General features: G+C 45.8%; 1 protein-coding gene across 1 annotated transcript in view; it reads right to left on the bottom strand.

Moving 5' to 3' along the window:
• Positions 1-1,343: 1,343 nt before the first annotated feature.
• aebp2 (AE binding protein 2) overlaps positions 1,344-23,361 on the bottom strand; it is a 30,219-nt gene continuing 8,201 nt past the window's right edge. The window contains exons 5-9 of the mRNA XM_080002006.1: positions 21,873-21,997; positions 13,635-13,702; positions 4,397-4,510; positions 3,728-3,757; positions 1,344-2,786 (exon numbers count right to left, since the gene is read on the bottom strand). Of these exons, the coding sequence (XP_079858132.1) occupies positions 3,730-3,757; positions 4,397-4,510; positions 13,635-13,702; positions 21,873-21,997 (335 nt within the window). The 3' untranslated portion in view covers positions 1,344-2,786; positions 3,728-3,729. The remainder of the gene's footprint in view (positions 2,787-3,727; positions 3,758-4,396; positions 4,511-13,634; positions 13,703-21,872; positions 21,998-23,361) is intronic.

Genomic DNA, 23,361 nt, shown 5'->3' with positions numbered 1-23,361 from the left:
GCGGGCGGTTGCAGTCCGTCCGTCCGTCGGCTGGAAACTGATGTCGCTGCACAACGTCCTTGGTTTGATTTGAAACATCCCATTAAAAAAAAAAAAAAAAAAAAAAAGGGGTATTTGTTACTCACGGGGACGCATCTCAGTCCAGCGGCGGATCCTAAGACGCGGAGAGAGGCCGCCGAGTCGCAGAATACCTGATCGCATTTTAAGAACCGCAGTGTCGAACCGAATTACGACAAAGTGGAAGAAGACCACAGCCCCCGACCGAGCCAGATGGAAAAAATCAATACAGGGGAATAGCGACTAATGGAAAAAATGATGAACATGGACACGAAAATGATGGAAAATGATGGGATTATGGTCGGTAGGGTTTCATCGAGATAAGTTGCAATAACTAATCGACGATATCTATTTTCTAACACATTCGTATAAACTGCATCTGTACATGATGAATACTTCATCATATGTTTGTTTTCTTCGTGAGGAGGTTTGGCTGAATTACTGGGAACTTTGAATCAAATTATACAAATACATCGCACAAAGCCCACGCTCTCTATATTCAAAGTGATATTACGTCACTTGATCCAAATTAATTCAGTACAGTTAACCTGCACGGCGAGGAATGAGGTGTCTGGGGAGAAAAAAAAAAAAAAAAGGGTCGGGCACGGTGCCAATTCTCTAAAAAGGTGAAGTTTGTGGGCAAAACCTTTTAGCCGGAAAATCCCGAGATACCTGAAGGGCTCATTAAATCCCCCTGGACCGTGTGTGTGTGTGTGTGTGTGTGTGTGTGTGTGTGTGTGTGTGTGTGTGTGTGTGTGTGTGTGTGTGTGTGTGTGTGTGTGTGTGTGTGTGTGTGTGTGTGTGTGTGTGTGTGTGTGTGTGTGTGTGTGTGTGTGTGTGTGTGTGTGTCTGAGACAGTAAAGCGGCAGCAGGACGGCGGCAGACCTCTCTCTGAACCAGCTTTCCTCCGCAGGCGTGCTCGCAAGCAGCCGGGGTCGGGGCCTTTCGCACCGAAAACCGAAACCGAAACCAGGGCGGAGTAGCCACTTGAAAAATGTACTTGAATACATTTTCCAAATATCTGTACTTACTTAAGTATATATTCAGTCGCAGACGTTCGACTATTCTTTGCCTGTTTCCCTAAAGCAAATATCTACAGTTTTTAACATGGTCCCATTACTTTCGTTCTTTTTTTAAAGATCAGGATTTATATTCATATTTGCACGGTTATCAATTATTAGGAACCAACCCGTACTATTTTTTGTACATTTTAATCAAGATTTGCATGAGAATCATCTGCAGAAAAAAAGCCACGGCAACACTTTATGAAGTATTATAGTCTGTAATATCAGGACACTGGATATGACAATTACTTTTGCGTTTCATATTTTAAGTACTTTATTTATTCATTTAGTATTTAAGAGAAAGTCCTTCTGTACTTTTACTTCAGTACAAACGTCAACATGGTACTTTCACTTTTACTGGAGCCATTCTATGTATTTGTTCCCCTCCTTCAGTAAAATGTCTCAGTACTGAGTCATTTTCGTTTCCTTGCACACATTTTTATTCCAAATACAGTGAAACACCCACTTCTGACGGTGGAAACATACAGTAGAAAACACTAATATTTTAACAGCATCAGTTCTTGAGCTCTTGAAAAAGGCTTGAGACAAAAACATTGTTAATCCACCGCGACAAACTGATCAGGACGAACAGTCAGAGCCCAACGGCAACTTCTATAAGCCGTTGCCCAGGTGCCAACCATGCATCAGCTGTTGGTTGAAAAGCTGCCCAATTTTAAAGGTCACCCAATTTGAAGCATTTTATGATTGAGTGATAATGTTCCTACATAATTAAAATCTATATTTTAATATTCTCACTTGTTTCATCACCTTTGAAGGAAAAAAATCTGCTGTTTTTTCACATTTGAAAAGTGGTTGACAACCACAGCACACAAGGTGGTTGGTAACCGCCAAAACAAGGCAACCACTGTTGTTGGACCCTTACCCTGCATGCCAATAAGAATAGCCGGGGATTAACACTGTATTGGTCACAGGTCAAAGGTCAACGTCTTCCGGTGCCGAAACCGTCCTGTAGCCCTTCCACGGTTGCCGTGGAGACTGAAGAGCATCGCAGCAACAAAGTTAATTTTCAGGTTATTGCTCACGTACGGCTACAGTGTGCGCTGGGCGTTGAGGCCTCGCTGTGAAAAGACGAGCTGGAAAACATCATGTTCTTCAGAGTATAAATACAACCACTCCGAAGGAGCCTATTCATTAAAAACAGAAATACTGAAATGTGATGAACTCTCTCAAAGGTGAAGTCTGACGTGGATCGTCACAGTAACGACGGGTTCTAGCAAGAAAAAAACAAAAACAACAACTCTACAATACATGAGAATTTCATAGTAAAAAAATAAGTTACAAATCTGTATGAATATTTACACCAAACACTTATAAAATATGCAAATTTCTTGACATGACATTTTTTTTTGTTTCATTTTTACACAACCGAGGATTAAGATCAACCTATTTCATTTCAGGGTTTTGTTATAAAACATTCCGTTTCGCTTGGGTAAAAACAGAACCTTTTTCTTTTGTTTTAACGCTCGTTCCCAAGCCACAGGACGAGGTGCTGACGTGTTCTTTTAACGTACAGGATGTAGATGTGTGCGTTTGTTTCAATCCCCTTCTGCTTTGCTCCACTTCGGACCCCCTCATCCAGACCGACAGGCGAGCGGGGGTCCATTTTGATAAATATCACCCCCAGAACAAGTCCAGGGAAGACTCCTTATAGTCCAGAGAGAGAGAGAGAGAGAGAGAGAGAGAGAGAGAGAGAGAGAGAGAGAGAGAGAGAGAGAGAGAGAGAGAGAGAGAGAGAGAGAGAGAGGCAGAGGTAAGTCAGGCATTTTTGGTCGCAGCAAAACCCCTGATGAAGCTCTTCTGTGACGAGCTGCCGCCCTGATCGTCTCTGCGTCGCCGCTTGATCCGTGACGAGGGTGAGAAATAAAACACGGTTCACCCGGTCACTATGGAGGGCGTCACAAAATCTGTGTCTAAGAGGCCTGAGACGCACACGCACGCGCCGACCTCGTTGTTCTTTGCACATCTGGTCGTTCTGACGACAGACGGGCTCGCAGCGTGGATTCTGGTTTTGTGTTTCATGTAATAAAGCCGCGGGAGCGCGTCGCAACCGGTCAACCAGGTGGAATGTCTCCTCCTGCTGCTGGGACTCGTGCAGATACCGATCAGCGGCCGCCCCTACGCTCTCATATGTGACGCTTATTACGGCTTCAGTGCAGCGCTTCTCCTCCTCTTTTGGCCCATGACCCAGTTTTTAGCTCCCAAAATGATTGCACCAGCAGCAACTAGAGTGTGGCAAACGTTCCTGTTTTTTTCCTTTTATAATTATTATTATTGTTATTGTTATTATTATCAGCGCTGCTAATATTGTGTGTTACTATTCACAGCAAAGTAACAGATTGAGGCTAAATAAGAGCCTTTCTCATTACTTGACATTCCTGGTCAACGTGCAGATTTTCAACATTTGAGCATGGAGGGAGCTGAAAATGGATTATATAGACCCGATGGCGCACGCCACGCCTATTAAACTTTTTTTTTTTTTTTTTAGTTGGATGGAGATGGAGGTCATCTGCCATCTTGTCTCCGTCCAGCGAGTATCATGGGACGCTTCGAGACATTTGGGTTTTCACAGCGGCTCGTGACCTTACCTTCACTTCAGCCTCTTCTGGGGCAGTGCTCTGGGGAGAGAGAGGAGAGTGCACGTGAGCGCGTGCCAGGAATAGTTCAGTGTGTGTGTGTGTTGTGTGTGTGTGTGTGTGTGTGTGTGTGTGAACAGACACAACAGTGGATGTTTGCACGTTGGAGAGTGTGATTACATGTTGATTTAGGTCCAACAATAAGAGAGACCCCCAAGAGAAAATAGAAAAATCATTTGTGGACAAGATTTAACAAACATTATCAACGCGGGCTGTATCGTGACCCCTGGTTTAAGAGAAACCCTTGACGTGAACTGGCAAAGTGGTGACAGTTCTATTATGATTATTTTATTGTACTCCGCTGTGCGCTGACCTCCAGCACAAAGACGCTCTGTTATTTTAGGCACATTGTTCCTGTTTCAGGATCCAGCCTTTTATGGAGCGCCATAAAGCTACGCTTAGTTTCCTTATTACCCTTTTCTTTTTATTTATTTGTTTTGTCCACTGTGAGAGGAGAGAGGGGAGACACAATTATAATAAAAGTGATAGAGATCACTTGTGGATCCCATTACGACATGTGTACATGGCATGAGTATCGATCCAACCCTCCGACATGAACACATTGGACATATCTTGGTTTGATGACATCACACACACACACACACACACACGCACACACACCTGTAGATGTTGGGGTCTAGCAGCATGGCTGTGTCCTGAGGCAGCTGGGATAAGTGCACCACTTTAGTCTTCAGTTGAGATCGCTCCGTCTCGTTCACCCACACATCAGGCAATCTGCAAACACACACACACACACACACACACACACACACACACACACACACACACACACACACACACACACACACACACACACACACACACACACAGTGCATGTGGTCAGAATATGAGCTCTCTTGGGAGAGAGAGAGAGAGAGAGAGAGAGAGAGAGAGAGAGAGAGAGAGAGAGAGAGAGAGAGAGAGAGAGAGAGAGTAAAGGAGTGATAGAGTGGGGGGGTAGGTGCTGGGGATGGACAAAGAGCCTCATTGAGTCCAGAGCACATGTTAACACCTTCCTCCGAAACACCAAGTACATTTCCATAAGTAACACGGCCTTGACCACATCACGCACGCACGCACGCACGCACGCACGCACGCACACGCACGCACACGCACACGCACACGCACACACACACTCCTCCAGTGAGACACCCTTGTAACCTCTCTGACCACATGATAGTTAACGTTCAATTGTAGCAGCAGAACAGACGCGGTAAAAAAAAAAAAAAAAAAAAAAAAATGTTGTGTGTGTGTGTGTGTGTGTGTGTGTGTGTGTGTGTGTGTGTGTGTGTGTGTGTGTGTGTGTGTGTGTGCAGCTGTGGCGGCTTCCTCGTTACAACCTTCGCTGAAGGTTACAAAAGGTAGGATGAGGTGGCAGTGAGGTGGTGGTGGGAGGGTGGGGTGACGGGCACACACGTCACAGGTTCACGCACACGGTGCAGTACTGTACTGCGCCGACGCACCGTACTGTAGCCCCCCACCCCCTCCACCCGCAACCACCATCCCTGCAACAACAAAAGGCAGCGGAGGAGAGACAAAGAGTCGACTGCACCTCCCTCCTACCTCCACCCCCTCCTCCCGTCTCCACCCCCAGCATTCCCCCCGTCACCATGTGCGTCATCGCCGGAGCCCCCAGAGATAGCACACACACCCACACACACACACACACACACACACACACACACACACACACACACACACACACACACACACACACACACACACACACACACACACACACACACACACACACACACACACACACACACACACACCAGGCGGGCAGGACGCCAGTAAAATCGCTCCCATGCCCCGTCAGCCCGTTCAGGTAGCGTTTCACATGCTGCACATTCAGCACTGAGCAGCGTGTCGGAGAGGGGGAACGGAGACGGAGGAGTGGAGGGGTTGCGAGACGGAGGAGTGGAGGTGTAGGGAGTCGGTGGAGTGGGGGAACGGAGACAGAGGCGTTGAGCGGCAGGGAGACGGAGAGGTGGAGGGGCAGGGAGACAGAGGAGTGGAGGGGTAGCGAGAAGGAGGGGTGGAGGAGAAGGGAGACGGAGCAGTGGGGGCTAGGAGACGGAGGAGTGGGGAAACATAGACGGAGGAGTGGAGGGGTAGGGAGACGGAGAAGTGGAGAGGCAGGGAGACGGAGGAGTGGAGGGGCAGGGAGGCGGAGGAGTGGAGGGGCAGGGAGGCAGAGGGGTGGAGGGGCAGGGAGAGGGAGGAGTAGAGGGGCAGGGAGGCGGAGGAGAGGAGGTGCAAGGAGACCGAGGGGTGGAGGGGCAGGGAGACCGAAGGGTGGAGGGGCAGGGAGACGAAGGGGTAGAGGGGAACGGAGTCGGAGGGGTGGACGAGTAGGGCGAATAATTTATACCAAATTCAACCAATGAGAGCTTGCAATTTTTCAAAATTGACCCAACTTTTAGCCATGAAATGTCCAAACAAACAGAACTTAAACTCTAGTCTACGTCACCGCACCTTCATACGGTTCTGATTTTATTTTATTTTTATTTTTTTACAGTGTGTTCAATTTAACATTCAATTTCAACATTTCTTACCGGAACCCAAGCAGAAGCACAGTATCTCCTTTTTTCTGTAGCGTTGAGTCCATGCCCCTTCATGTTTATATTTAATCTTTCCAGTTGTCTGTGATGTGCAGAACGCGCATCATCACAGGAAGTGATCACATACGACTTGTTTATCGGTGGAAGTTTAACTTTGAAAGATCGCAAAGTTTTGAGAGAAGCAATTTTGGTTGCAAAAAAATAAAATGAAAATCACACAAACAGCTCCACGATATCCTGGAAGGACTGATAATAAATCCGGGGGGAACAGTTGAGTTGTGATTTCACGATTACTTAGCCATCTTTGAGAAATTATGTTCCATCGAATCTTAATTTAGACACATTTTCTTTAAGTGAATCTTCTGTGGTGAAATTACAAGTTTCCAATTTTACCGATTTTACAGAGCTTGAAGGAAGCCAGAATTTACAATCTTAGCTCGCTTCAAGTACTGTGTGTTATTTTGGAAATGTGTTTTTTGTTGTTCATGTCTTGCAGTGAAAACACCCAACCCCCGCATGTCAATTTATAGTTTCTTGTTCATGATATTCATTTTACTCGTCGCACCGCACTGATGCTCTAAAAGAAACCTTCTGCAACACAGGCAAAGCAAATTTAGAGCCTGAAACCCAAGCCCAAAATTGCATCAGGGATTTGATCCAAGTCTGATTGGAGCATCACCAGAGGCATTTATGCAAAATATACCTGAACAACATAGGAAGACACCTGGACAAGCACGGATGTAAACACTCGGAGGTATGTGGGCGTCAAACCCAAGAGAGCAACGATCGAAAAGCTGCATCTACAGCCAAATCAAAGTCTTTTCCATCCATCGTTAAGTGGAACAACCCAAGTCTCCCCCTCTGCTCCGGAAAAAAAATGGACTCTCCCGTCGGATACTGGAGCAGCTGTTTCTTCTCAAATGAATTCTGCACTTACGCTTTGTGTACTTTCATCCTTCACATGTACGTGCTGACAAAATTATAAGATACTGCATGCGAGTTCCAGTACATTAGCAGAAATGAGGTCAACACACGAAAATACACAAGTGGGGAAACAAGTGTGTGTGTGTGTGTGTGTCACTATATGAGAACAAGGAGATACGATGGCAAGAAATGTCTGGCTAACGTCTGCTCTGAGCCGCCTGGTTAACTGCCGTTTCTAACTTTGTGGAAGGACTCTCTGTGTGGAGTCATGAAACACTGAAGTGAATCGATACAGGAACAGGGTGCACTACTTTAAAGTGAAGGCTGAACGCTGTTACGACTTCTGTTCCGAGCCTGTGTGGCTCCGACACTCGGGGTACAGAACGTCAGGCCAAAACAGCACATTTGCAACGAAGGATTCAAAAGTCCATCATGAAACCCAAACCCATGACTCAAGATACGATTCTTCAGCGATGTAAGGAAATGTACTGTATATAAAACATAATGAGAATTGCTACTGACATTTCAATATAGCATCTGATGAGCGTGACAAAAATATTTCAGGGAACATATCCAGTCCAATAGGGATTAAAGTATTCAAATGTATGTGTCACTGTGGCGGTATGTATTTTAAGTGGAAAATGGATGCATAACTCCCAAACAAAGTATTGATATCACAATTTTTCTGAGATTTGAAAAAAATCGCATTGAATCCCATTTCAACACAGCCCTGTTATCTGCAAAAAAATAAAGGCCTCAGTGTTCGCGATCGCGTTCATCATCTGTGTAGTACAGTATCGGTGCGACTACCGTTTGCACTCTGGAGTATATATATCAGTGCATGTGTACGGTGCTTCCCCCATACAAGACCTCCGCAACCTTGAATGGTGACGGGTGGTGCGGGAGGGAAAGAAAGGGGAGCGAGAGAGGGAAGAGAGGAGGCAGCAGGGAGACAAGAAGCAGTCGCCTCCAAGGTCGTCCCCGGGTTTGTGGTAGATCTCAAAGCATGAGGAGGGAGACCTGGTGAGCGTTGCACAGTAAACGCGCGCATGAGCGCGCGCGCACTTTGCTCTCCGGAGCAACTGTAAACATGTCACTGTGTGCGAGAGAGTGTGTGTGTGTGTGTGTGTGTGGTTCTGATGCACCATTAAACTCTGATGGATCCGAGTCACACAGGGAGCCCCAGTGGGAGGGTGTCATAAAGACATGCGGGCCCTTGCACGCACGCACGCGCGCACGCACGCCTTTCCAAAGACAAAGCAGCCAGAACAGCAGCGCTCCTGCAGCTCCTCGAGGTCACTGACCAAAGGCTCTTCTCAGTCACACCCAGCCAAATAAAGACAAATGGATTTATTTTATTTTCCACAGGAGACCGGTATTTGGCCAGCTTCTTTATGAGCTAGAAATGTATATTGTGAGTGAGGCCTCCGTGGGGAGAGCGATGGAGGAGTTCTTGCCAGAGCGAAAGCCGGTTCTCCCAGTCTGGATTGATGGCTGGCTCCCAGCCTCCAAAGTCCCAGAGGTGGCAGAAACAATAAGTTAATCACAGAGCAGCATACTGTTTAAAAAAAAAAAAAAAAAAAAAGAAAGAAAAGAGAAGGTTGCTCTGCATAACAGGCCCTCAGCGGAAAGGCTCCCTGAGAAGGTCAGTGTCAAGGAACTGCAACACTGTGCAAGACACACTTTCCAAATGAGGGCGACCGCACACTCTCCATGCCGAAAGGAGCCAGAATATATCAACATCAATTCATTTGTCTTATATTGCAACGACAATAAATACATGTCTAGGACCTTTGAGATAATGTAAGACATGCAACAAGATTGATAGGCTTTGTCATCAACGATCAATGACCATCAATGATCGACTTGTCATTATTTTTACTACTATCTCACCAGACAATAGACCCAGAAATGTGTTTTGGATAATATGTAGTGCAGAGAAGTTAATGCATAATGTCTGATTGTCATATGGATCTCTGCTCCCCGCTTTAACTTGCACTTTGTGATTTTATTGTGTCTTTTTATCCAAATATTTATACAACACCCTTTATGTCGTATACCTATGCATGAGACATGAAAGGATTTGTGTTCGTACTGGAAATGTAAAGAGTAACGACTCAAGTGGGCGCAGGTTCGTCCAGCCATGTTGAAGTGGGAAGGCCTGTTTTAAATTTGCACATTAACCTCTTATCTCTATTTAACTTTTTTTTTTATTGTTCTTAGCTTTTATATAAGGCCTTTTATGTTTTTGTTTTAAGCACATTCAATTGCCCTTGTGTATGAAATGTGCAATAAAAATAAACTTGCTTTGGATATAATGTATAGTTTTAATTGAAATGACACATGTATGTTGATTTTCCCCCTTGTGCCATTCTTAAACTGCCTAAGCTGCATAAGAGTGATCACTAAAAACTTATTGATAATAGAATATTAATATTAAATATCTGCAGCTTCTGAAATCATGTTGTGCATTATAACTCATTTGAAGTCTGAGTGACTGAGAGACACAGAGAGCTCAGGCAGCTTGTGTCTGTGCAGATTTTGTTATTATGGAGCATCTTGATCATCGGTGCATAGTGGGAACCACTGCAGGGTCCTGCCACTAGAGGGCGCCTTGCTGATCAGTTACTCATTAATTAAAACAGAGTTAATGAATGTCAATCACAACATGAACAGTTTTCCCCAGCTATAATGAACGTAACTGGCCACATTTCAGGCCGCCCGTCAAAGAGCTGCCCACACATCTATCCCTCTCTTTCTGTGTCTGTTTTGTCTCTCACTGTCTGCCTCTGTCCGTCAACTCCCAGTCTGTCTTTCTCTCCATCACTGCCTCGCCAATTGGCTTTTTTTTAATTTATTTATTTTTTATTTGTTTTTTTCCTGGCTCTCTTCATATCCCTCATCTCTACTACTTTTGTCTCTGGCTTCCCTCTATATCCAGTCTTTCATCTCTCTCTCCCTCCCTCCCTCCCTCCCTCCCTCCAGGGGGATGAGGTATCGAGGCAGCCGGCTAGGTGGGGATGCGGGAGCGACAGCCAGTCCGTCGGAAGCTGACATCTGCAATGTCCTTCCTGTTGCATCACCCTGCCTCTCCTGCTGACTCACCGTCTTTGCCCCGTTTGCTGCGGTTTTCACTTTCCAGCCGTCCCCCTTTCCCCACCGCCTCCGAGTTTCTTCCTTTCTCTTTCTCCCTTTCTGCCTCCACCTTTTAATTCCCTCCCTTCGGCTCTTTGATCATCTTCAGAGGGGGCGCAGGTGAATCTCCTTAATAGGAGCGTGGGCGTGCGAGCGGCGTGAGCTTCCCCTTCGGTCGGCGTCTCGCCGTCAAACGCTGGTCTTTTGATGGCTCTCCTCTGCGAGAGGCTCGTGTGCCACCGAAGAGACGGTTCTGTCTGCCACGCCGGACCCGGGCGGGAACGAGCCAGGTTTCATTCCCCTTTTACTCAATTCTAAACTAGACTTAGAATATAGGTATTTACAGGGATTTTAAATTGTCTGCCCAATTCCTGCACCCGCTCCTACTTTGGGGTGGCACTGGCTCAGGAGGAGCAGTTTGATGCCCAGCTGTCCTTGAGCAAGGCACCAACGGCCCCAGAAGAGTAGGTTGCATGGCTGCCTCCGCCATAAGCGTATGACTGTGTGTGAATGGGTGAAACAAGCCATTAGGCTTGGGCAGAATGACAATTAAATCTTCAATCAGCAATCCACTCCAGGGATCGCCAGCTGACAAAAATGACAGACGATATATATTTTTTTAATCCGGCAGGAAAAATCCGCACCGACACGGTGTACCGTGTAAGAGCAGTTCGCCGTGTTCTGAAACTGATTGTGGGAGCGGAGGGGGAGAGAGGGGTTGCAGAGGGAGAGGGCCGCTCTGTCCCTCTCGCCTTCTCCGCTCAGAGCTGTTTCGAAGCCCCTTTCACACATAGTTCGCGGTAATTTACAGGGATAACTTTTTCGTACCGCTAGTGAGTTTTCACTGTTCACACATTCGGCTACGTTCCCGAACATTTCCATCTTGCGCCTTTTCACACATGCGGCAGAGGTCGGCCGGAGCGGTCCCGGTCCTGCACCTCCACGTGCCGGGAAGCGATAGACAGAGCAGCAGTGCGGATATACGTCCGGCGGACTTGGTGGTGCGCCTGAGGCCTCATAAGTGCCAGCCGAGGTGGAGGGGGCTCTACAAGACGTAGAATCTACAAGCAAGTGCCGGCCAATTCATGGGATCTTTCTTTTCGTCACTTTCATTGTGCTGCGCGGTTTCGTTATTTAAGCGCCAACGTCTGCAGTGGAAAAGAGGTACCAGAGAATTGGAGTGGAGTTTTGTTAATTCTCCTCCCGACTCCTGTGCTGGTTTTCCTGTATTTTTTATTTTATTTTTTATTTTCTGCCCGACGCATGCTTTCCGTTGCTATGGTGAGAGAAAATACTCTCTCGTAAATACTTGTAAATATAAAATAAAAATAAAAATAATATGTGTAAATACTTTACACGTAAATAATAAACTTTGCACTTCTGGAATGGGGAGACCGCATTTGCCACATTACATCATGTTCTATGCCTCCAATGATCGCCCAAGCCTAGCACCACTGGACTAGAAAGGGCGCTTATTGTGGATGCCGGTCAGAATACTGAGCCAGGCCGAGCCACACCGACGGGGTAAAGCTGGTTCCAGACCCAGATAAGAATTGGCAGATTCAGACGCTTGTCCAATCCAGATTTCTCTCACATCAGCACTCCAGGCGTGAACTTGAGAATCCCACCGGTGACTGCGGGTGTTGACTTGAGAGCCATGACTGGTAACGACTGCCTCCCGTGCCTTTGAGGAGGCCCTCGGGCTCCGAGCAGAAGAGCTTGGACTTTTAACAGGGTCTGGGCCCCTCGCACTGAGAGCTCTCCACAACAAATATTAGCTCAACCGAGAGGGAAGCACTGGAGAGATTTATGGTATGCGCTTGCATAGAGGAGAAGTTGGCATGTTGGGTGGTGGAATGGATGGAAAAAAAAAGACTCGTAAAACTATCAGAGAAAGATGCAGATATACTGCTTATATGTAGAGTATCGCACACACATACACGCTACTGTTGTCTCAAGAAGGAAATGGTGGTGGGAAAAAAAAAAAAGATAGAACAGGCTTTATATTGTGTGAATGCACACACAGAGCGGTGAATTCATTGATTTGTGACTATGGTGGTATTTTAATTACATATAAGGTGAATGGAAATCATTTGATTTGGGATCGTGATCCTTCAAAGTCTCTCTAAATTGATGACCCACCTCTGAAATTGAGTACAACATTTACATCCATTTTAACGGAATGCATTTTGCTTGTTTGCCTTTTTATTATTACTATTTGATTGGCTTCTCTTAGAGTCCATGGAACGCAAGAATAAATGCGTTCCGAGTTTGTCACACCATAGAAAGATGTATAATTAAGCACCCAGCTAAATTTGAATGATTAAAACAAATTGCCAAGTACAGGTTTCAAAAAGATGTTTCAAAATTGTAAAAAAAAAAAAAAAAAAAAAAAAAAAAAAAGGCAGTTCCCTCTGTTCTGAGGAGCTGGGGGCGTGTCCGCTGAAGACGCTGAAACCACGCCCAATCGTGTCAAACGTTTACATTGGAGTAACTTCCATGTTTAAATGTTCTGCTGAACCCAGTCCAGCTGCTCAGCCCAAAGCGCTGCTGTCTGGCCTCGGGACCCCCCGCTCTCCACTGCCCCCTGCTGGCTCCACCGCAGGCCAGGTCTGGGTGACGCGGCCTGCTAGCATGCAGCTAATGCTAACGTAACCAAACCCCGTGCGATCAAACCAACGGGACCTTCCCCCCCAGCATCCGTGGCGCGAGTTGACAGTCTCCCTGGAGACGCCTTATACTCCAGGTGTTTATTCCCAAAACAGCGTTTTATCGAAACTCCGGGCTGTTAGCTTATCTTACTTCACCACTGATGCTCTGTTTCTAACGGCCCGACCCGGTGTTCATATCGTCTTAGGGGGAGGGGCCATGCCGAGTATGACCCAGCTACGTCATCCAGTCATGATTTATCTCCGCCCAAAAAAGAACCGGACCACAAAAATTGTGAGAAACAGTTTAGTGGTCAAACTCCACAATTCAGTACTCTATGTTTTCAGAAAGAACTTTCCAACATGTATAATGTTAGAAACAATGTGTATGGGGGTTACTGTACAAATAAAGGTTATTATTATTAGTAGTAGTAGTAGTAGTAGTAGTATGTGAGTGTGTGAAACCCGGTCAGTATGACACACACGACGGCAAAAGGGTACAAAATGTAATCTATAGTCACTGAATAACAAACAAAACAAAACAAACCAACCACAGGAAACAGAAGGTAATTGTGCGTCCACACTCACATGTCCTCAGGTGACCAGTGTAGGAGGACCTTCACCTTTCCAGAACCCTCCTTCCTCCTGGCCAGCACCTGAACGGAGGAAGCCAGAGCGTGAGATCAGTCACTTCTGCTAAAAACACTGCAAAGAACGAGAGAGAATGGAAATAAATACAGAAACAACATCAAACACCGGTACAATAGTCTAGTGAGTACCCATAGCCCCCGTCGCATTAACATAATCACAACATGGAGGGTTCAGGGGTTTTTTTTAAGTTTTTTTTTTTATACTAATTATTTTTCAGCACATTTTTAAGCATCTTTTGGTTTCTACTGGCATCTAAAAAAAGAAAACCCTGCAAATCTGGCTCACAGAAACCCCTCCCTCTATCTGACTCACGGCGAGGCTGTGTGTTTTAATAGTTAAACCAAGGGATCCAATGAAAGATCATTAGACTAATAACCAATGCGAGGGCTTTTCATAATTCAGGGCAATATCAATATTCATTTGGATCCATCCCAAACTCCCTCGCCGGGTGTTGTGAGAACAAAGCATGCGGAGCCAGACGCGAGCCGGGGATCTCGCAAATATCTAGACTCGACTGAGTCACACTTATCAAATCGCCGGCATTCCTGAGAGCCGGGAACGTAGACGCGGACTCGACGCCGAGCGGCCATGGTCGTAAACAAGCCGCCGGCGCTGCTCTCCGGCCGGCACTTCAGACAGCGGCGGCTCCAAAATGTCAAGCAGAATTTGCCGTGTTTTCGGCTGAAACCAAGCACTCAGAGTCCAGCGTAATCAAGGTTTGTTTTTTTTTGTTTTTTTTCCCCTCTCGTCACCTGGACCAATTACATTCTCCACAGGAAAACGGCATCGCATGCCTATAACGGCACAATAATATGCGCCCTCCACCTTGCGAAAACACAGCTGAGACCATAACAAATTCTGGATATGCGGCCGATCGCGTTGCGTAACGTTTGATCCTTCACACTGTGTTGTTTTGTAGTAAAAAAACGGGCCTGGAATTTGCACAAATATTGTTGGTGGGGAGAAGAACGCCCGAGGGGGAAAAAAAAAAAAAAGAAAAAAAAAGAAAGAAGTAACCGAGCTCGTCAAAAATAGCCGCAGATAAAATCGTCTTGCGTCAATCGTCTTGTTTTGCTAGGTTCGTCTATTTTTAGGCCGGTGAATGAGCTCACACGTGAAGAACTTCTCTTACGCACATGAATATCTGAAATGATTCCGGGGACTCTGGGGACCGGCTGAGGCGTTCATGGAAACTGGTTTAGAGGACGGCAGAGAGAAGGCTCCACTGAGAAAAGAGAAGACCTAGAATCTCTCTTCCTGACCTCCCGCTCTCAAACGCACACCGACCGTTTTTCGGTCGCGATCGGAGTCAATACGTTTCATTTAACAATTGACACTTTCCGACTTGTGTCCCGTGTTGCCTTTTCCATAGCGAGCGGAAAGGGAAGAATAAGTTGCATATCATGATTCATCCATCTACTTTTTTCTTTTTTTCTCTCCTCCCCTTTCAACCAATCTAACTTGTCTTTTTCTTACTCCGCTCCAAATAAAGCCACTGACGCTCTAGTTGGGATCAACCGAGCCCACGGTTTCAGGAGATTGATTTATTTATATCTTATAAACCCCCGGCACCGGCTCCTTCCTGCAGTCTCTTCCCAGACACCACCCACCCAGGACATTAGTGGTGAGACTTTCGGGCTGAGGGATGAGACGCTGTGTAGTTGGGTGGGAAACGGCCTACAGCGGCCCCGGGTTTTTAGGTCAACGCAGCGAGGCTCAGTTGCACTGAGGAGAAACCGCGCCATGGATGAGTTCCAGTTGCATAGAAGACACTGTGCCAGTCGGTCTGGTCATCAGCAGAAGTGAGTCCTCAAAGAATATAAACCAAGTACATGTACCGTTACTTTAGGTGACACTTAAGCAGAAGGAAAAGCACAAGAGAAAATAAGTTTATCTTTGAAGTAACTAAATGACAACTACAAATGCGGCTGGATTGGTGAGTCATATTAGGTTGATTACCTACAGTATTAGCAGCAAACATTAGCTATGAAATGATCTGACCATTAGCCCTTTCATGTGACTTTTCAAAGCGACATGAGACAACTAACAGAGTTGCAAAGAGCCCAAATAGTCCGCGCATGAATTGCTCATCGGAATTGCTCAAAAGACTGTGTGGCACGAGGAACAGCGTCAAAAATGACGGGATCGGCCAAACCTGGACAAACCGCAGTCAAAGCGGCCAGTCAATGCGAGTCAAAGCAAACCAGTCAGGGATGGACCGGTGCTTAACAGGATAGTGGAGAAATGCAATAGAAAGTGCGGCCTAAAAAAAAAAATAATAATAATTTTTACCACAACATTGAATTGGTACCTCTACAGATACTTTACAGCTCTACAAAGCTGGGCGACAGGGCTTCCTACCAAGGCCAACACTCAAAGACACAACAACTTGGTGTGAGGGGCACAAAACCTGGAGCCCTAAGAAACGGAAGAAAGTAATATGGCCTGACGAGTCAGGAAGGGTTTACGTTTGGAGAAAACCAAATGATGCCTTCAACCCGTAATGTATATTGTCAGCTGTTCAACAGGGTGGGGAATCCGTTATGATATAGGCAGCCGTCTCATGGGACTCATCGGGCCCCAATAATTGCGCTACATGGTTGTGTAAGGGCCGTTTGTCAACACCAGGTACACCCTAGAGTGCAAACACGGCTCCCCTTATGTTCCCTTATTCCAGGATTATAAAGCCCCCCATATACTGTAGTAAATGAAGTCCTATCTCTATACAGCATCAAATCATACTGCTACACCATATCATACGCAGTACATCACCGTGAGAGGACTCCTATATTTTAAAAGAAGTACTTCAAAGTCAGAAAAGCTTTTCATCATCATATATCCAAGAGGGGCTGATAAATTCCACCCATATTTCACATTACTCCTTTATCTTGTCCAAATGTTCGAAGGAGTGTTTGATTTGTGGAGGAGCTTTTTCGGAGGCCTGCTGCGGGCGAGTGCTCTGCTTTCTCAGGGCTCTCCGCTCGCTCTTGGATGGATCTCGTCGAGAGGTTGCTCCGCACAACAACGTGCTCGTCACAGCGCAAGCCAATGCAATGCAGCAGCCGGCCGGGCTTCAGCCCCGGACCAGAAGCTGCCCCTGCCCCATCTCTGTCCCCAGACCTGCAGCCAAAATCCATCACCCACGCTATGATAGTGGCATGAAATGAATGAAAGAGACAATTAAATTGTTCATTGCTTTATATGAATTTGTATAATTATTTGTATGACGGACCCAGAGCCATGGGTGGATTGCAGAGAATCAGACAAAGAATCAGTGGGTTCATTAGTTTGCTCACACCAGCTCGACAGAAAAAAATAATAAAATAAAAAATGAACGGAGAAATTGTGAAATTAAAGCAACAAAGAACCAAAAGCACAGGGAGGGAGGAAGAGATGAGTAGGGGGTGGAAGTGGGGTTAATAGTCTAGCAGCAGGCCAGAGCTGGGGGGAGAGGGGAGGGGCTTGCTAAATCTGGGTGCCTGTCTCGTGTCACGGGGTCAAGCAGCGGATGACGTACTGTATATCGGCGCAACAACCCTCGATAAACATGGCCGGAGCTCTGGCATGCCGGCGGGCTCACCGGTCAAAACCCTGAGGCTCTGCCCCTTCCCCCCGCCGGGGCCGGGAGGGTCCGCCGGGGCCTCCGTGTGACGCAGCCACCCCCCCGCCGGCCCGACCGCAGTTCCCCAGGGGGCAGACACAAGGAGAATGGACGTCTGACATTTTTGACTGACCGGTCAGATTTCCTTTCCGATTTCCATGACACTGCCCTCCATTTCACCCCCGCCCCAACCCTCTCCCCTTATAATCTGCTCTCTCTCGTGCTGTTCTTCCTCCCACTCATTCCCTGTCTAAATATGTGAAAACCGCTCTTAACCTCTTCCTGTGCTTGTCTTCCTTTCGTGCAGCACTTCTTTTAAGATTCTTGGCAAGCGACGATGAGTCGAGGAGAGGGACACAGTAGAAAGGAACACTTTACAACACAGTGGATGGTGGGATTAGTTACAATGTGGTGCGGACTATGAGGAAGAAGCACAAGGAATAGTTTGATTTAGCTGTGAATTAAAAAAGTGCTATCACAAGGAAAAATGGCCAGGGGTAATGAATTGTGTGCGGTGACTAGTGAACGGGCTAAAACGCCTTTACAAGAGTCCACTGAGCATTGTACATCCTCCTCCCCAAACTGGGTTGGTCATCCATGCAGAAAAGACGCAATACAGCACATGCACACATGTGCATGGAAGAACCGTTGCTTCCCAAGAGGGTGCAGACACTGCACAGGAACCAGCCTGGCCGACCATTATGTTAGAATAATGGTTTCTGTTCCATTTCTATATGCAAAATATACATGACAGTCTAGGTGTGAAGGCATACAGAAACAATGAATGTATATGTGCACATTTATTGTAGGTATATTTTTCACACACACACACACACACACACACACACACACACACACACACACACACACACACACACACACACACACACACACACACACACACACACACACACACACACACACACACACACACACACACACACACACACAAAAACACAGGTATGACTGCTGTTAGGAGAGTCTGACTGTGATGAATCACCATCTGTCAGTGACTCACTGTTGGGTCTCCATGCAGTGCGCACACACACACACACACACACACACACACACACACACACACACACACACACACACACACACACACACACACACACACACACACACACACACACACACACACACACACACACACACACACACACACACACACACACACACACACCAAGTCTAAGGATGATGTTTCTTTTGACCTCTATTGTTTATCTGACAGGCTGCAGTAAAACTATACTAACTGCTAGGACAACACAGCCTTGTGTGTGTGTGTGTCTGTGTGTGTGTGTGTTTTTTTTTGTGCCTGTATGTTGTTGTGTTCATTACCTCCAATTATTCTCCTCGGTAGGTACATGTATATAACAATAAACTCAGCTCACAGTTCAATACAATACATGATATTGACTAAATCAAATATCACAATATTTGTTGACAAATACCTTGATATTGATAATGTGATGATATTTTGGGGATGGCTGTTAGGTTACTTTACTATAATGCAGCTCTACCGTCAACATTTAACTGTTTCACAATGACCCAAATCCCTTACTATACCAGTATAATCGTGGCGTTTCCTATTTACTCCGACTACTACTGCTGAGCGGTGGCAGGCAGACAGTAAAGTGTTCGGCCATCTTGAACGTTTACAGTGTGGAACAGTGCGGAACAAATGGCTTCTAGTATTCCGGCGGAGATTGGAGCTCGTTGGAGCCTCGTCCCATTACCTGAGGACATGTTGGCTGTGATGGGACGTTGAAACAGAAAGGTTTGTGTGGAAGCTAGATGAATCACCTGAAACATTGCCTGAAAAGGAGCCACAGCGCTCCCTAGTGGAGCCCTTCTGACTGGCAACTGATCTAAAAATGCATTCACCACCCATGTCATGAAGCCCTAGTGAACGAGAGAGGTGAAGCGCTAACAAAACCAAATATCTCTCTTTTCCCCCGGTAGCATGTTGGCTTCTGCAGTCTTTGGTGGTGCAAAAGCACTTTAAGACTCATTCATAATGTAACACACACACACACACACACACACACACACACACACACACACACACACACACACACACACACACACACACACACACACACACACACACACACACACACACACACACCATTGTCTTTCCCGTGCACCTCGATTCAGAGAAAAACAACACCCAGCCTGGAGGCAACTCAGGTTCACAGGAAGTGCATGGAGTAAATCTGCAGCTGAAGTTAGCCCATGTACTAACAGCAAGTCTATATCGGCCCTATCGACCGAAAACTAAAGTAAAAACAGAAACAATCGATCACTGAACACCATTATTAGGCTCTAAGTAACCGTGGACTAGGGCTGTACCCGAGGGGCGAATTCACAAAGCGATTGCGCGGCTTTTGCGGCCGCTAAACCGGCGCAAATTACAGAAAAAGCGAGTGTCGAATTCACAAAGCAGCCGCACACAGTGAAATGCAATGCTAACTGCGCTGCCACGCAAATAGCGTCTCGGTGCAAGGGCGCAATTTGCGCCTATTTAAATAAATTATTATGCATGCATATAGTGCAAAATTGGCTCCTTTCAATGCAAAATTGCCTCGTTACGAATAACGTCCAATTCACTAACACCGGTGCAAATAGCCACAGACAATTGGAGTGATGCTATTACTGCCTGCAGAGGCCTGGTGGTAACTGTATGAGACCAAAAATAAAAACGCAAAAAAAAGGCTCCGCAGTGTAATCGCCTTCGCAGAGCTGGTGCAATGAAGCACATTTATAAGGGGTGTCACGCCAAGACTTTCCAGTGATCTGTAAATTATATTTTGACATTATTATCATTATTATAATTATTATTGTCACGGCATCAGCAGATAGCAGAACGCGCAGCAGTCTGTGGTTTTTAAAATGCTCTCCAAAAGCAACCTGTTGAAACTATAAATCATTTTTTGTACAAATAAGGCGTTACAAACGTTGACAAAAACAGTTCTATAATTCCTATTAAACTCAAAAGATACAGAAAAAAACAACTTAAAGTTATAGGGAATAGTGATAAAGTGGTCAAAACTGGCATTGAACCATAGGTGGCATCGAGCCTGGACAGCTCCGCAGGCTATGGTCTTTCCCGTGCAGCGACCCGGAACTTGGTAAAGTAAAATATATGAAATTAACTGGTCTCGTTACTAGATTGTTTTATTGAGGTTCACTGAGAACTAGAATTTCTAAAGTAAAAACCAAAAAATAAAAAAAATTAAAAAAAAAATAAAATAAAATAAAATAAAATATATATATATATATATATATATATATATAAAATCAATCAGATGGCCCCCCTGCCAGACAATTATTTTAAACCCCCACCATCACGATTTTGCATAGCAACGGCGCAGCCCCACCAAGAGTTTCCTTACATTTTACATTTTCATTAAACACATTAAATCAAAATAACTGTCCGACAATAATTTCAAGTTTTATATTTATTTAACACTGATAACTCGTAAAACAGGCAAGTGTAGAGCAGCGATGGAAATGCGTAATGACTCTCCGATGGAGACCCCCCACCCCCCCCGGCCCCCTTTGTCACCTGGATCATTGCGATCAGACGCAAAACATGCGCAAATTGCACTCAGCAGCAAAACTTTACGGCCGTGTTTGCACGAGCATATCATTAGTGCAATATCTATAGTGAACGGACGCTAATACGGCGCCGATAGCGGGCACATGTGATGCAGAATTCATGGTGCTATTAGCGGCCGCAATCCAATTCTTTGTGAATTCGCCCCTCAGAATTTTGTCATTCGAATCTGATTCGGCTGTTCAATACGAATATAATATAATAGTAGTAATATTCAGCGGAGAGTGCACCGACCCCGTATTAAACAGGCCCCGTGGCGAAATGATTAAAGACCGTAGTAGCGATAAGCCCTTCAAGGTGCACACTCCTCTTCACCCTACTCCTTTTCCGTTTCTAACTTGCAATAAGACTAAGATATTCATCTAGGAAGCATTTTCGCTTATTATCAGAAGAGGCATCTCACCTCGCTTCCCCCGCTCGGTCGTCGGAGACATGTGCGAGGGGAGGGGAGGGCGGGGCCGGCTCCCTCTGCCTGCCTGCCGCACACGCACGAGGAGACCCTGCTCCGAGCGAGTGACGAGGCACGGCGAGCGCAGATGGCGTCCCGGTCTCCCCCCTCCCCATGCGCAGAGAATAAAGCAGCGTTTATTGCTGCTCTTAATTTGTTTTCGTTTTTATCTTAAAAAAATAAATCTGTTTTATCCTGTTATTGCAATGCACACACTGACCGACAAAAAAAAAAAAAAAAAGAAGAAGCGACTGCTTGACTTGAAGAATCGACTGACGGGTTTCCTCCTTAGGATTTAATACGTAGTCGACCTTCAGGGGGCCGAAGCAACACCGTGAACCCATTTCCACGTTACAATGACAGCATGGAACCCACTTAAACAGACTACCGCCATTGTCACAAATGAATTTAAATTCACAAATACATTTTAATTTCTTTATTTGACTGAACTACACTGAGTCATTCTGGAGGCGAGAAGGGAAAGGGTCAAAGGTCAGACGGACTCACGCTGCTGTGGAAGACCACGCTGTGCCCGTTGCCGACGCTCTCGATGTGGGTTGCCAGGTTGAGGCAGATGGCCCTGTGGCGGATGGCGTCCATCGTCTGGGCGTCGAAGAAGTCGTGAGGCCTCGCTGGAGAAGGATGGACACGGCGAGGTGAGAAGCGAAGAATTGAAAGAAAATAATGTCTGTATGTGAGACAGATAACGACTTTTTTATTTTTCTTCTTCAACTTTTTTAGTTAAAATCCAGAGTCCCAGAATTCCATTAGAAACCACAACTTGTTTTTCCAACATCCTGGTTTACCCTCGTCTTCGCCTTGACTTCTCTAAAGTTTGCATTCTTCTGATCCGTTGTTTTTCCTGTTGAATATCCCCAACGCTTGAAGTGGTGGGGATATTCAACCGAGGTTGTCCTTTTTTGTGAAAATTTCATCCGTATCGACCGTTTACCGACTGCAACTCGCTACGCTGCTTTATCAAATTCACTGAGGCTGCCTTTCACTTCTAGCTGGGAAAGGCAGACCCCGCCGCCAACAATGGAAACAGCGCATGTGAATAAGGAAAATACATTGAATGGCTGTTTTTTACAAAGTGCCAACTAAATATGGCGCCAGTATCAAATATGGTATTATAATCTGACGGATTACCACTTTAATATTAAATTAATATTTTCTTTATGATATATGATATGATATAAATGTATGTTTTACCCCTGTGGGCCCCTAACTTAATTCATGAAATTAAGAAAAAGTTCTTAGGTTCTTATGACCTCAGTGGTAATGCGGGGGGAAAGTGCATCTGTAACTCTGTACTTAAATGCTCCTGAGTTCCTTAAATCTGATTACTTCTTATAGAAACACCAGGTCAAGTGGGAGAAGATGAGTAGATGTGTAGAACTAGAAGTACCACGCCGCGGTTGTATGCCTCGGATGTAAGCTGCAGCTTACATCCATGTCTGTCCGGACTCATAATAAATGGAGTGAAGACTTTGAAGGAATTGAATAAAAGGTATTAAGTGTATTTTTTGGTTATCCACTAGATTGATATGTACAGTGACCTTGACCTTTGACCACAAAATTCGAATAAGTTCATCCTTGAGTCCAAGTGGACGTGCGTGCCACGTTTGAATGAAACTCCCTCCGGGTGTCCCCGAGATATCGCGTTCACGAGAATGGGACGGACAGACGGAAACCACACCGAAAACATAACGCCTCCGGCCATGGCTATCGACGGCGCGGAGGCATAAAAAAGAAAGAAAGAAAAGAAAAAAAGAAAAAAAAAACAAGCGCATGGGAGGTCACCGGCTACATGACGACAGAAACCCCCAACGGCGGGAGCGAAGAAAGGCGGCAGGGAGCTCAGTCGTTTTGTGAAAAGGTGAAAAGACGGAGGAGGGACATCGCAAATGCCCGCAGGAAAACTGTCAGAGCGGCTCTTTCACAAAACAGATGTGTCTGGTCCTGTGTGTGTGTGTGTGTGTGTGTGTGTGTGTGG

Source organism: Zeus faber (genome assembly GCF_960531495.2).
Source record: "Zeus faber genome assembly, chromosome: 6".
Classification (NCBI taxonomy): Eukaryota; Metazoa; Chordata; class Actinopteri; order Zeiformes; family Zeidae; genus Zeus; species Zeus faber.
Note: the sequence above shows the minus strand (reverse complement) of the source record. Positions and strands in the feature narration are given on the sequence as shown.